The 13337-nt window shown below is 39.6% G+C and overlaps 1 protein-coding gene across 1 annotated transcript in view; it reads left to right on the top strand.

The window, feature by feature from the left end:
* Window positions 1–13337, top strand: part of LOC118656595 (ATP-binding cassette sub-family A member 3-like) — a 343556-nt gene that overhangs the window by 158056 nt on the left and 172163 nt on the right. Inside the window, exon 11 of the mRNA XM_036310023.1 lies at window positions 11740–11886. Within this exon, the coding sequence (XP_036165916.1) occupies window positions 11740–11886 (147 nt within the window). The remainder of the gene's footprint in view (window positions 1–11739; window positions 11887–13337) is intronic.

Genomic DNA, 13337 nt, shown 5'->3' with positions numbered 1-13337 from the left:
TTCACAGCTGTGGTGGCTCTTCTGGCTGGTGGGGCGAGGTTTCACGTACAGCTGCTGTTCCTCAGCAGAGGGTGTGGTGCTCAGGAGGTTGCTGTTGCTTGGATCTGCTTTCCAGGGGAGTTCTGCTCTTCCCGGCTGCAAACCGTCTTGCCAGCAAACCGTTTCGCCAATTCGGGGTGGATGTTACTAGTTTCAGCTGCTCACTCCATTTGCTCAGGGACACGACCTGGGACGCGTCTGCCTATACCGCCGCCATCTTCCTGCTGACCCACCTCCGCTAGGCGCTCTCTCCACCTCTTCCTTCTGTGCCTCTTCTTATTGATCACTCTGGGGAGTCCTGTCCCTCAGGCAGACAGTATGCTCCCCAACAACTGGAGCCTCCTCTGAGTGCCAGCACCAGCTCTGGCTGGAATCCCAGAGGGCTGGCTGGGTGTGCAGTCTCAGCACTTGGCCCTGAGCAGCGTCCCCAGCACCTGCTTTTAAAAGTGCTTGATTTCCTCCTCCCAAAAAAGCCGACAATCAGTTTGAGGCAGCTCTGCCTCTGTATCTGTTTTTGTTCATCAGTTTATAATGGTCTTTATTATCCATGAATGGGTGAGATCATGTGGTATTTTTCCTTCGTTGACTGGCTTATTTCACTTGTGTATGGAGTAAGATGGTGGTCTAATTTCATTTTTTACAGGTATCTGTCCAATTTTTCAGCACCATTTATTGAATAGACTGCCTTTACTTCATTGTTCTCATCTCTTTTGCTAAGTATTAACTAAACATATTGGTGTATTTCTGTGCTGTTTATTCTGTTCCATTGATCTATATGTCTATTTTTAAAATTTATCTTTACTGTTGAAAGTATTATGATGCCCCTCTCCCTTTATCTTCCCCCATTAAATCCTCTCCTCCCTACTCCCTTCCCCTTCACAGGCCTTCACCCCACTATTGCCTGTTTCTTTGGGTTATTCATGTGTGCATAGAGGTTATTATTTGTTTGTTTGTTTGTTTATTTGTTTAATGCTAGTACCATGCTGTTTTGATCACTATGGCCTTGTTAGTATGGTTTGATATCAGGCCACGGATTTCTCCAACTTTGTTCTATTTTCTCAAGATTGCTATGACTAGTCGGGGTCTTTTGAGGTTCCATATTCTGGGAAATATGCCATTGGTATTTTGATAGGAATTGCGTTGAATCAGAAATGCTTTGGGTTGTATGTACAATTTAACAGTGTTAATTCTTCCTACTCATGAGCACAGTATATTGTATATGCTTCCACTTATTTGTACCTTCTTTAATTTCTTTCATTAATGTTTTATAATATTCTGAGTACAGATCTTTTACCTCCTTGGTTCATTTTATTCCTAAGTGTTTTATTTTATGATATAATTGTAAATGGAATTGTTTTCTTAGTTTCTATTTCTAATAGTCCATTATTAGTTTATAAAATGCAACTGATTCTGGATATTTATTTTGTATCCTGGTATTTTCCTGAATTCATTTATCTCTTCCAGTAGGTTTTTGGTGGAATCTTTTGGGTTCTCTATATACAGTATCACATCATCTGCAAATAATGACAGTTTTGCTTTTTCCTTTTCAATTATATATATATATATATATATATATATATATATATATATTTCACTTTTTCTTCTTCTCTGATAGCTGTGACTAGTACTTTAGTACTATGTTGAATAAGAATGGTGAAAGTGAACATCCCTGTCTTGTTCCTCATCTTAAAAGGAATGTTTTTAGTTTTCCCCCATTAGGTATAATGTTAGCTGGGGGTTTCTCATATATGTCCTTTGTTATGTTGAGGTATTTTATATCAATTCCCACTTTGCTGAGAGATGGGGGGATTTTATCATAAATGGGTGCTGGATTTTTTTCAAATTCTTTTTCTACATTTATTGATATGATCATATAGTTTTTACCTTTAGTTTTATTTATGTGGTACATCACATTAATTGATTTACAGAGATTGTACCCACATCTTAGAAATAAATCCTAATCATTATGGTGTGTGATCTTTTTAATACATTGCTGGATTCCGTTTGCTAATATTTTGTTGAGGAATTTTGCATCTGTATCCTTCAGGGATAATGATATTATCTTCATTATTTCCTTTCTTCTATTCACGTTGGGTTTTGTTCTTTTTGTAGTTCATTTAAATGTAAGGCTAGATTGTTGATTTGACATTTTTCTTGTTTTTGAAGTAGGTCTGTATTGCTACAAATTATTTTTATGAATGCTTTTGCTTTGTCCTATAGATTTGGGGTTGTTGTGTTGTCATTTTCATTTGTTTTCAGTGCTTTTTGCTTTCTTTATTGATCTCATTGTTAACTAATTTATTGTTTAGAATATGTTATTCAGCCTCAAGGTATTTGTGTGTTTTCCAGGTAATTGATTTCTAGAATGTATAGTCTCCTGCTTTGGGGTGAAATGTTCTGAAGATATCAATTAATTCCATCTTATTTAGTGTGTCATTTAAGGCTGTTGATTCTTTATTGACTTTCTCTCTGGGAGGTCCATTGATGTCAATGTGGTTTAAATACCCTACTATGACTCTATTACTCTTTATCTCTTCCTTTATATGCATCAAGATTTGCTTTATATATTTAGGTGCTGCTATGTTGGGTGCATAAATGTTTGCCAGCATTATCTCCTCTTGTTGGATTGGTCCCTTTGTCATGAGGCAGTGTTGTTCTTTGTCTCTTGTTATATCCATTTTGTCTGATGTAAGTATCACTACCCCAGTTTTTTTTTCAATTTCCAAAAAAAATCTTTTCCCACCTCTTTACTCTCAGTTTGCCTGTATCTTTCATTCTAAGATGGGTTTCTTGTAGTCAATATATATAGTTCTTATTTCTTTTTATCTATTCAACTATCCCATCTTTTCATTAGAGCATTTCAGACATTTGCATTGAAAAATATTATTGAAAGGTACATAGTTATTGCCATTTTATTCTTTATAATGGGTTCTTTTTTTTTCTTTCTTTATCTTGAGGAAAACCCTTTACCATATCTTCCAATACTGGTTTAGTGGTAAGAAATTACTAAATCTTTTTCTTGGCTAGGAAATTCTTTATTTCTCCTTCAATTTTAAATAATAATAGCCTTGTTGGGTAGAGTAGTCTTCATTGTCGGTCCTTGCTTTTCATCACTTTGAATATTTCTTGCCATTCACTTCTGGCATGAAATGTTTCTGTTGAGAAATCAGCTACCATCTTATAGGAGCTCCTTTGCAGGTAATGAACTATCTTTCTCTTGCTGCTTTTAAGATGCTCTCTTTGTCTTTAGTCTTTGCCATGTTAATTATGATGTATCGCTGTGTGGGCCTCTTTGGTTTCATCACTTTGGGGAGACTCTGTGTTTCCTATACTTGTGAGTCTTTTTCCTTCATCAGGTTAGGGAGGTTTTCAGTCATTATTTCTTCAAATAAATTCTCAATCTCTTGCTTTCTCTCTTCTCCTTCTGGTACTCCTGTTATGCAGATGTTTTTACCTTTTATGTTGTCCCAAAGGTCCTTTAAACTATCCTATTTATTATTTGTTTATAGATATATATTTATTTATTTCCTTCCTTATTTAGCTTCTCTGATTATTTTTCAAATCACAGTCTTTCAAATCACTGATTTGATCCTTTGCTTCATCTAACCCAAAGTTTATTTCTTGAGTATTCATTTCAGATATTATATCCTTCATTTCTGACTGGTTCTTTTTTATGGTTTCTACACCCTTTTTATGATGTTTGAGTTCTCAGTTAATTCCTTGAGCATCCTTATAACCATTGTTTTGAACTCTATTATCTAGTAGATTGCTTGCCTCAATTTTATTTAGTTATTTTCCTGAGGGTTTGTCCTATTCTTTTGTTTGGATCATATTTCTTTGTCTCTCCATTTTGGTTTCCTATTGTTTTTGTTTCTGTGTACTAGGTAGATATGCTATGTTTCTCATCTTGGTAGGGTGGCCTTATGTAGTAGGTGCAGTCTTCTTGATCACCTGTGATGGATGCTTTAGGAATGCCATTTATGTGATTTATATATGCCCTCCTGCTGTAATTGAGTATGATTGCCATTGGCCCATTTTTTGTGGGGTTATCTCTCAGGCTGGCTGATTGTGAGGACCATTTTCAAGCACAGCTGCTATTCAGGTGCTGCCGACACAAAGTGGAATTTACCTAAGCAGTGTCTGGCAACTGCTAAGATATCCCTTTGAATGTGCTGCTTGTGAAGCTAATTGTATCCTACTCTGATGGTGTCTGAAGCCTGCCATTCCGTGTGTTGGTTCTGGGCCTCTTGGGAGAGACTCTGGTTCAGGTAAATGTCAGAGACTGTCTGTGACTGGCCCTAGGCATCCTGTTTAGAGTTATGAAGTGATCCATAGCTTATGACTCCATCTGCTGGGCCTGGATATGCATGGGAACAAGAAAGCTGTGCGCCAAAACTGCTTCCACCAGCACTCAGACCAGGTGGAGGTCAGAAAAAGTTCCAAGGAGCCCTGAGATCCACCTCCTATTGCCTTTGACTGTCTGCTGCCTGTTAGGCTTACTCACTGAAAGAACCCCTGACAGTACTCAAGTTACATGAGGAAGGTTCTCAGTGTGTCACCAGGTATGGGCAAGTAGTGTTCACCATATTGGTACAGATTCAAACTCAGTTGCATTGCTGGGTTTGTGACCACTCATCAAAAGCTCCAGGGTATACCTCACTAAATGTTACCCACCAGGGGACTGCAGATCTTTGTGGTGTGGTAGAGTTTCAGGGATTCATCAGGGTGAGGCCAGTAGAGTTTTTCAGGCCCAAACAGATCAAGATTTGACTGTGTGAAATGGGGGCTCTGCATCAAACAGGCATATGAAGGAAAAATGTCCTCCATCCTTGGGCCACACAACTCAGTCTGTTCCAAATTCTGCCCTGACCTCATGGAGAGTCTGAGCTCAGCAAGGAGTGCAGATGGTAGAACTATTAGATCTCTCATGAGGGGGTGATGCTGGTCAGACACCCTGGGAGGTTGGGGGATGACTCTTCTAGATGCACAAAAGCCAGTTTGTTCCAGATTCTGCCTGGACCTTCTGGAGAGCCTGACCTTGGTAGAAACAGACTGCCAAGAGTCAGGAGGGTGGGGCCATCAGGAATCAGGAGGGAGGGGCCAGAGGATCTCTCATGCTGGGGAGATGCTGGTCAGGCTCATGGGAAAGTGAGAGGAATGGACTTTGCCTCAGAGTCACGCAACTCAGTCACTGACACTGCCTGTGTCTGCCCAGACGCTTAGACTTCAGGACCAAGCAGCTGATTCCTGCACATGTCACAGGGTGGGGCAACAGGAAGTCTTAAGGGTGGGTCTACTACATTCCCCCAGGCTGATGCCATATGGATGGGAGTTCTCCACCCCCCAAAAAAGGTATCTGTGGTGTGGGAGAGGGTCTCAGCACAGTTCTCTCCCCAAAGCCACAATCCCTAGTCCCTCCTCACATTACTCTAGGCCAGGGGTCCTCAAACTTTTTAAACAGGGGGTCAGTTCACTGTCCCTCAGACTGTTGGAGGGCCTCTGCTCTAGTTTGCTCTGCAATCACTCTGCCAGAGCCCATGGTGAGTAGCTGCCAATGAGATTTTGTGCACTGGCCCTTTTAGAGGGTGCCTGGTTTTCTGTCTGCCTCCCCCAGCAGACAGAATCCCTACTAATTTTCACAGCCAGATGTTATATGGGCACCTATTCCCAGCTCTGGTGCTTTGGACTTGGGAGCCTTGCATGGGGTTGAGACTCCGCACTCCTTAGGCCGAACCTTTGCAGTTGAGATATCCCTCTGGTTTTTCAGCTGCCACCTGTGGGTACAGAGCTTTCTGCATCTCCACAGTCTTGATGTGGCTTCTCCTGTAAGTCCTTGGTATAAGTCTTCTGTTCAGCTAGTCTTCAGTTGGTTATTCAGGTTGATTGTTCTATATTTCAGTTGTAATTTAAGTTCGGTCCTACTTCACCACGATCTTAGATCCTCTTATAAAGTTTTAATGTCTTTTTTAAAGTACTCATTTTGTTCATTGATTTTATTTCTGAGTTCATTAAACTGCCTATCTGTGCCTTCTTACATCTTGTTGAACTGCAATCTTGAATTCTCTATTATCTAAATGACATATTTCCATATCTTTAAGTTTATTTCTTGGAGATTTTTCATTTTATTTTTGAGCTGCCTTGTTACCTTGGCTGTTTGTGGTATTTAATGGATTCCTTCTATGTATGAGTGGAATTTCTCTAGTAGATTGAAAAGAAGAAATCCTCCTAATGTTTTCTAGTAGGTGGCACTGAAGCACACGTTTTTTAGTTCTCTTGCACTACCTTGGCTTTTCAGATCTCTGCAGGGTGGCGGAGGACGTCCTGTGTCTCCTACAAAGGTGAGCATCTCCTTTATCATCAGGTTGTCTTGTCTCCAAGCACCAACCTTTGGGGGAATGTGGTGGGCAATAGGGTTCCAGATCCATGAAATTCCAGAACTATCCTCTGCAGCCAGCTGCTACTGGCAGTGCAGCCTCCTGATGTGGGAGTGGCATGAGCTTGGAAGCTGGATGGTGCCTATGTGGCTTTTTTATCCCAGTAATGGTAACTGGAAGACCTCCATAGCCAACCCCTCTATATCTCCACTTGTCCCTGGGATTAGCCACAGAACACACCTATCACTCAGGGAAAAAATATTTCTGTTGTTCCAATTCTCAGATTTGTAGATAATGTGCTCTGCAACCCCTTTGCTACAGTTTCTTCTGAGGCCTGATGCCAGCTCTATGAGGGTGAAGGGAAGCAGCCTGGCTCTGTGACTTTGTTTTTCTATCTGGTGATGGCGACTGCCAGACAACTGTGACCTACCTCAGTGTTTTATTTATGCTCAGGTCACTGGTTTCAGCCACAGTGCATATGGACCACTCCCGGAGGAATGCTTGTAGTTTCTCTCTGCTTCTCCCAGTTAAAGGGAGTGTTAACAGCAACCTGATTCCTCCCCCTGTCCAGAGACCCACAGTGAGCTTTGGTCTGTCAGTAGCACAGTCTTAGCTCCTCTCTTTTTCTTCCTCTTTGCTTTGCTCCCACTCTATCAACTTCAGATGTTTCGAAGCACAGATCTCTCAGACAAGTTTGTGTAGTAGGCAGGGAATCCTTTGTTGAGTTACAGCTGTTCTGCTTGTTTTAACTTCAAGGGGAGAGAACAAGGGGAAGTCTCATGCCACCATTTTTCTGATGTCACTGTATTGGGTTTTTGTGTGTGTGTGTTTTTTTAAATTAAATCTTTATAGTTGAAAGTATTAGATACAGTAAGATACCCTCCCCCCCCCACATTGATTCCTTCTAACCCGCCCCCATCCACTGCCCCAGGCCTTCACCACCCTATTGTCTGTGTCCATGGGTGATGCATATATGCATACAAGTTCTTTGGTTGATCTCTTCCCACCCACCCACAGACCCTCTGCCTTCCCATTCCACAGTCTGTTCCATGCTTCCATGTCTCTGGATGTATTTTGTTTTATTAAATTCCACATATGAGTGAGATCATGTGATACTTGTCTTTCTCTAACTGGCTTATTTCGATTAGCATAATGCTCTCCAGGTCTCTCCAGGACACTTTTCCCATTGATTTTTTAGAGAGAGTGGAAGAGAGAGGGAAATACAGAGAGAAACATCAATGTGAGAGAAACACATCAATTGGTTGCCTCCTTCACGTGTCCCGACCAGGGCCCAAGCTAAGGAGGAGCCTGCAACTGAGGTACATGCTCTTGACAGGAATCAAATGTGGGATCCTTCAGTCCACAAGCGATGCTCTATCAAAACCAGACAAGGTGAGGCCCTTCTTTTTTACTGCTGCGTAGTATTCCATGGTGTAAATGTACCACAGCTTTTTTTACCCACTCATTTACTGATGGGCAACTTGGGCTGTTTCCAGGTCTTAGCTATTGTAAATTGTGTTGCTATGAACATAGGGGTGCATACATTCTTTCTGATTAGTGTTTCAGGTTTCTTAGGATATATTCCTAGAAGTGGAATCACTGGGTCAAATGGCAGTTTCATGTTTAAATTTTTCAGGAAACTCCATACTGTTTTCCATAATAGCTGCACCAGTCTGCATTCCCACCAGCAGTACACAAGGGTTCCCTTTTCTCCACATCCTCACCAGCACATGTCATTGTTGATTTGTTGATGGTAGCCAATCCGACAGGTGTGAGGTGATATCTCATTGTCATTTTAATTTGCATCTCTCTGATAATTAGTGACTTTGAGCATTTTTTCTTACGTCCTGGTCACTTGTATGTTCACTTTGGAGAAGTGTCTATTTAGGTCCTTTGCCTATTTTTTAATTGAATTGTTTGCCTTCCTTTTGTTAAGTTGTATTAGTTCCTTATATATTTTTAATATTAACCCTTTATCAGATGTAGTATTGCCAAATATGTTCTCCCATACAGTGGGCTTTGTTTTCATTTTATTAATGGTTTCTTTTTCTGTGCAGAACTTCTTTATTTTTATGTAGTCCCAATTATTTTCTCATTTTTCTACTTGTTTATATCTTCCTATATCTCATTTTTTAAATCTTTAATTTCTTTATTGGTTAAGGTATTACAAATGTGTCTTCATCCCCCCATTAATCCCTAACTTCCCTCCCCCCTCCAATCATGCTCTCATCCCCCTGTTGTCCATGTCCATTGGTATATCTCATTTTTTAATATTACATAGTTTCCTGAGTATAAGCATTTTAACCTCTTTGGTTAAGTTTATTTCTAAGTGTCTTAACTTTTTGTTGCAGTGGTAAATGGGAATTGTTTATTTAGTTTCTCTTTTTGAGAATTCATTATTGGTATATAAAAATGCTGTTAATTTCTGGGTACTCATTTTGTATCCTGCTACATTGCTGAATTCCTTTATTAAATCTAGTAGTTTTTTGGTGGAGTTTTTAGGGTTTTCTGTAGGGAGCAGCTCTAGAGTTAAGCCTTGGATTGACCTGTGGCAGAGCCACAAACAAGTCCCAGCTTGGAGGTCAGAGCACTCTTAGCTTAATTAAGTTTAACCTTATAGCCCTCCCTAGTTCCTTCCTAGGTAGCTAATGGGCTGTGGGAGGTGCAGCAAGTGCTGCCAAAACAAGTGAAACTCACAAAAACATTGTAACTTGCCTGGTATCTATTATAAATATCTATTATAAATAAATATTTTTTTCACATGTTGACCACTACTTTGTTTTTCTCTGACTATAAAATAAAGCCTCAGCTTGCTGGCTGGATCATTCTCTGTGGCCTCATCCATGCACAGGACATCCACCAAGCCCCAGCTATATTCTCTTTGTGTGTCTTTTCTTTAATCCTTTGCTGCCCCCATCCCCGCCCCCACCCCCCTGCCCCAGGCTCACCGAACCCTTGGCTGTGCTGGCACAGCACATTTTCTATGTAAAATATCATATCATCTATGAATAATGAGAGTTTTACCTCTTCCTTTCCAATTTGGATGCCTTTTTTTCTTCTTCTTGTCTGATTGTTGTAGCTAGGACTTTCAGTACTCTGTTGAATAAGAGTGGTGAAAATGAACATCCTTGTCTTGTTCCTGGTCTTAGGGGAAATGGTTTTAGTTTTGACTCATTGAGTATGATGTTGGCTGTAGGTTTGTCATATATGGCCTTTATTACTCTATTGTTTTTTAAATATTGTCAATATCTTAACTTTTTCAACAGATGACATACATTTATAATAATCATTTAAATGTGTCTGCTCATTTTAACATTTGTGTCAGTTCTAGTTTTATTTCGATTGATTGATTGATTGTCATTATGGGCCAAATTTTTCTGCTTCTTTACATTTTAGGGTCTTGGGCATTTCTGTATTTCTTGAAATACACCTGAAATTTGGTTTTGGAAGAATTAAGTTACTTCCAAATGTTTTGAATATTTTTTGTCTGTTTTGCTTAGTCCAAAGTTAATTGTTTCCCACTATTAAGGCAAGATCCTTCTGTGTAATCTACTCACTTCTCTGTGGATCTTAAAATGTCCTAGTCTGGCTGTGGGAACAAGCAGCCTTCCTGGTCCTAGATGAGTCTCAAGGACTGTTTCCTCTGAACCCTACATGGTTTTCTCTTTTCTCAGGCAGTTTCCTCACATGCATATGCTGATCATTTCTTACGAGAATATTCTTGGGGGCCCCACTTTTGATCTCCAAGTTTGTCTCAGCATGCTCTGTCTTTTCTTCAATATTCTCTCCTCACCAGACTCTCAGAATAAATTATTGGATTTAGTCTCTGTCTGAATTATTCAACTCTGTGTTTGCTTTGAAACTATGCTGGGGCATTTTCTGTTCAATTCTCAAGAATCATTACCTTTGTTGCCTGATATCTATTATAAATATCTATTATAAATAAATATTTGTTTCACATGCAATACCATCACACCGTGCATTTTTCAAGCCCTTTGTTTTATTTATTATGTTGATCATAATTCATAATTATTTTATGTACCTTTGCTTTTTTCTGTCTTCCTTTGCCAAAGCTTCATTAAAGGTGGAACTATGTATCACTTACTTCTAAATGTAATTCTAAAATATAGAACAATGCCTGGTATATAGTCGACATTCAGTAAATAGTTTTTGAATTAATTGGAATTGATGATTTATTGCCTACAGTGGTTAATAGCAATGAATTTTAGGGTTATATTCAGGTTTCCAGTTTGAACATCTTAGTGAATTTTGGGATCATTCATTGACCTAAGGAGTACAGTTGAGGACTATAAATTCAGGACATGATAATGAGCAGAGTTATAGACAATGAATTTGAAATATTTATAAAGATTTAAACTTATGTTTCTGGTAGACATTTGGAGATATAGAGCTATAGCTTTGAAAAGATTATGAATGAAACAGTATTATCAACATCGATAAGGTAAATGAATTCATAGGAGAAAACTAGTTTCCCTAGAAAAGTCATTTTAAACTGGGGATAATTATATCCATCCAGAAAATGTCTATAACAATACCTGAAGATAGTTTGGTTATCATAACCAAGGAAAAGACAGATGAGGAGAGAAGTGATACTGGCATCTGCAGGGTAGAGACCAAAGAAGCTCCTAAACATCCTACAGATTAGAGGTGAGCCCTCCAAAACAAAAAATTCTTTAATATAAAGGTCTAGATTGCTACTATTGAGAAACCCAGAGTTTGTAGACACACTCTCCTAGTGTTGTCAATTTGCCAACACTAGCACCTCTTTCTAAGGTGTCTCCTACATTGCAGAAGAAAACCCATGAACTGCATTCCCCGAAATTGCCTTTTCTGTTTTCTTATTACTTAGAATTTTCCAATGAGAGGAACCAACAGATGAGTTTAGATTCATCTAAGTGAGCTCTTAGGAACCACAGGATTTCTAATTTCAGACTGAAATATTAGAAGTTTCCAAGAGACACTTTAGTAAAGTTTTCAAACATGTTCTGTGAAGGACTGGATAAATATTTAGAGTCTTAATACAGTTGAATAAGCCCATAAATACTATATTACACTCTTTATAGATAGAATATAAAGAGGTCTTCATTTTTATTAGCAAATATAGATAGATATACATACCCCTGTGCCTTTATACTTACTTTGACTAATATACAAACTCAGTGCGCCTGCAAATATTGTTTCTTGTTCAAAATATCATTATGTATGATTATATAATGTTCATTGTTCTAAGAATAGAGGATATGAGCATTTGTCTTTCACAAATGAAAAATAACAGGTATCAAGTTATTTTTCTTTTATTTCATAGGAATTTGGTGCCAACGTAGCAGTAAACAACATGTCTTTGAATTTATATAAAGGGCAGATCACTATTCTTCTTGGAGAAAATGGGGCAGGAAAAACTGTCACCTTGTCTATTCTCACAGGTATGTATTCAGCTCTGTCCAGAGCAGAAGTCAGGTTTCTTTTAAGACTGTAAATCAATCAATAACTTGTGATGTTGAGTATGTCACTTCAGCTTTAGTGTTCTTACAGTTTCAGTTATTTACAGCCAAGATGCTTCATTTGATGTAAAACATTTTATTCATTTATTCAATGATAAATTTTATATATAATTATTTTTTAGGAATTTACAATGCAGAGATGATTACAAGGCTATTACACTCAATTTTATACTCTGATGGAAATACAGACAAAAAAACTTGAAATTAACACCATAAGATGATAGATATTATATGTAGGATACCATTCACCCAATAGAATAGTGATGAGGAATAGGGAAGTGACATCAATCTGAGGCAAATACAACATATAAAAAGCTATGAAGGAAAAGAAAGAAGAATATTATAGGTATAAGCAAAGACCAGGAGGCTCAATAGCAGAGGTCATCTATACAACTAGATCAGATAAAAAAGAAATTTAATGGCAAAAGTTGGATGAATAATCAAAAGGTCAAATCCCATCTGGAAGATGGCTGCTGATGGGACAGTAGGCTGTAAGATAGTGTGTGAGTGAGAGAGCAAAAGGAGAGTGTGTGGACATGTGAGTGTCTGTATTTGTGAGTGAGGGACAGCTATATTCCACAGGACTGTTGGGGACTGGTGGACCAGGCTTCCCTGGCCGGGCAGCCTCTACCACTGCTGAAATCTCTCCCAGAGCGGCCAGCTCTGCTGCAGAGACTGCACCATCTTAAAGGGGAGAGCGGCTGTGATCAGAAGCCCAGCCTTACCTTCAACCGGGGAGACCTTGGATACCTCCCAGGACCCTAACAACCACAATGCCCAGGGACCAGCTGCCTCAGCTGTGAACCCACAAACACCGAGACTCCAGCCTCCCCAACCATGGGCGCCTAAAAAGTTTGTACAGGGGAAGACAAAGTGGAGACAATACGTGGACGGGCACTGAGCCTTCTCACAGAGCAGATAGAAGGAGCAGCTGAACTGAATAACATCCACCTGGAATTGATGAATTAAACACAGCTGGTGATGCAACCCATGGACAGAAAGGTCAGAGATCAATCACCTAGAGCAATGGTTCTCAACCTTGGCTGCACATTAGAATCACCTGGGAATCTTTTTAAAATCCTGATTTCTGGGCCTCATCCTCTGTAAATTCTGTTTCTTTGTTATGGGGTGGAGCCACAACATGAGTAACAAAGAAACAGAATTTCCGGAGGATGAGGCCCGGAAATCAGGATTTTAAAAAGATTCCCAAGTGATGCTAATGTGCAGCCAAGGTTGAGAACCACTGGCCTAGAGAGAGGTGAGATCTGGGATCCAGGCTGGAGGGAGAAACATGCACAGTGGGATCTAGAGTCTCAGAGGAAGACTGCGCTCCACCAAACCTGTGGTCCTTGGGTCAGTGTAGCCCTCTAAAGTGGAAGGGGGTCCACAGGGCTGCTGGCAG

This window comes from Myotis myotis, unplaced genomic scaffold (genome assembly GCF_014108235.1).
Source record: "Myotis myotis isolate mMyoMyo1 unplaced genomic scaffold, mMyoMyo1.p scaffold_m19_p_5, whole genome shotgun sequence".
NCBI lineage: Eukaryota > Metazoa > Chordata > Mammalia > Chiroptera > Vespertilionidae > Myotis > Myotis myotis.
This window is presented reverse-complemented; position numbering and strand designations above follow the sequence as displayed.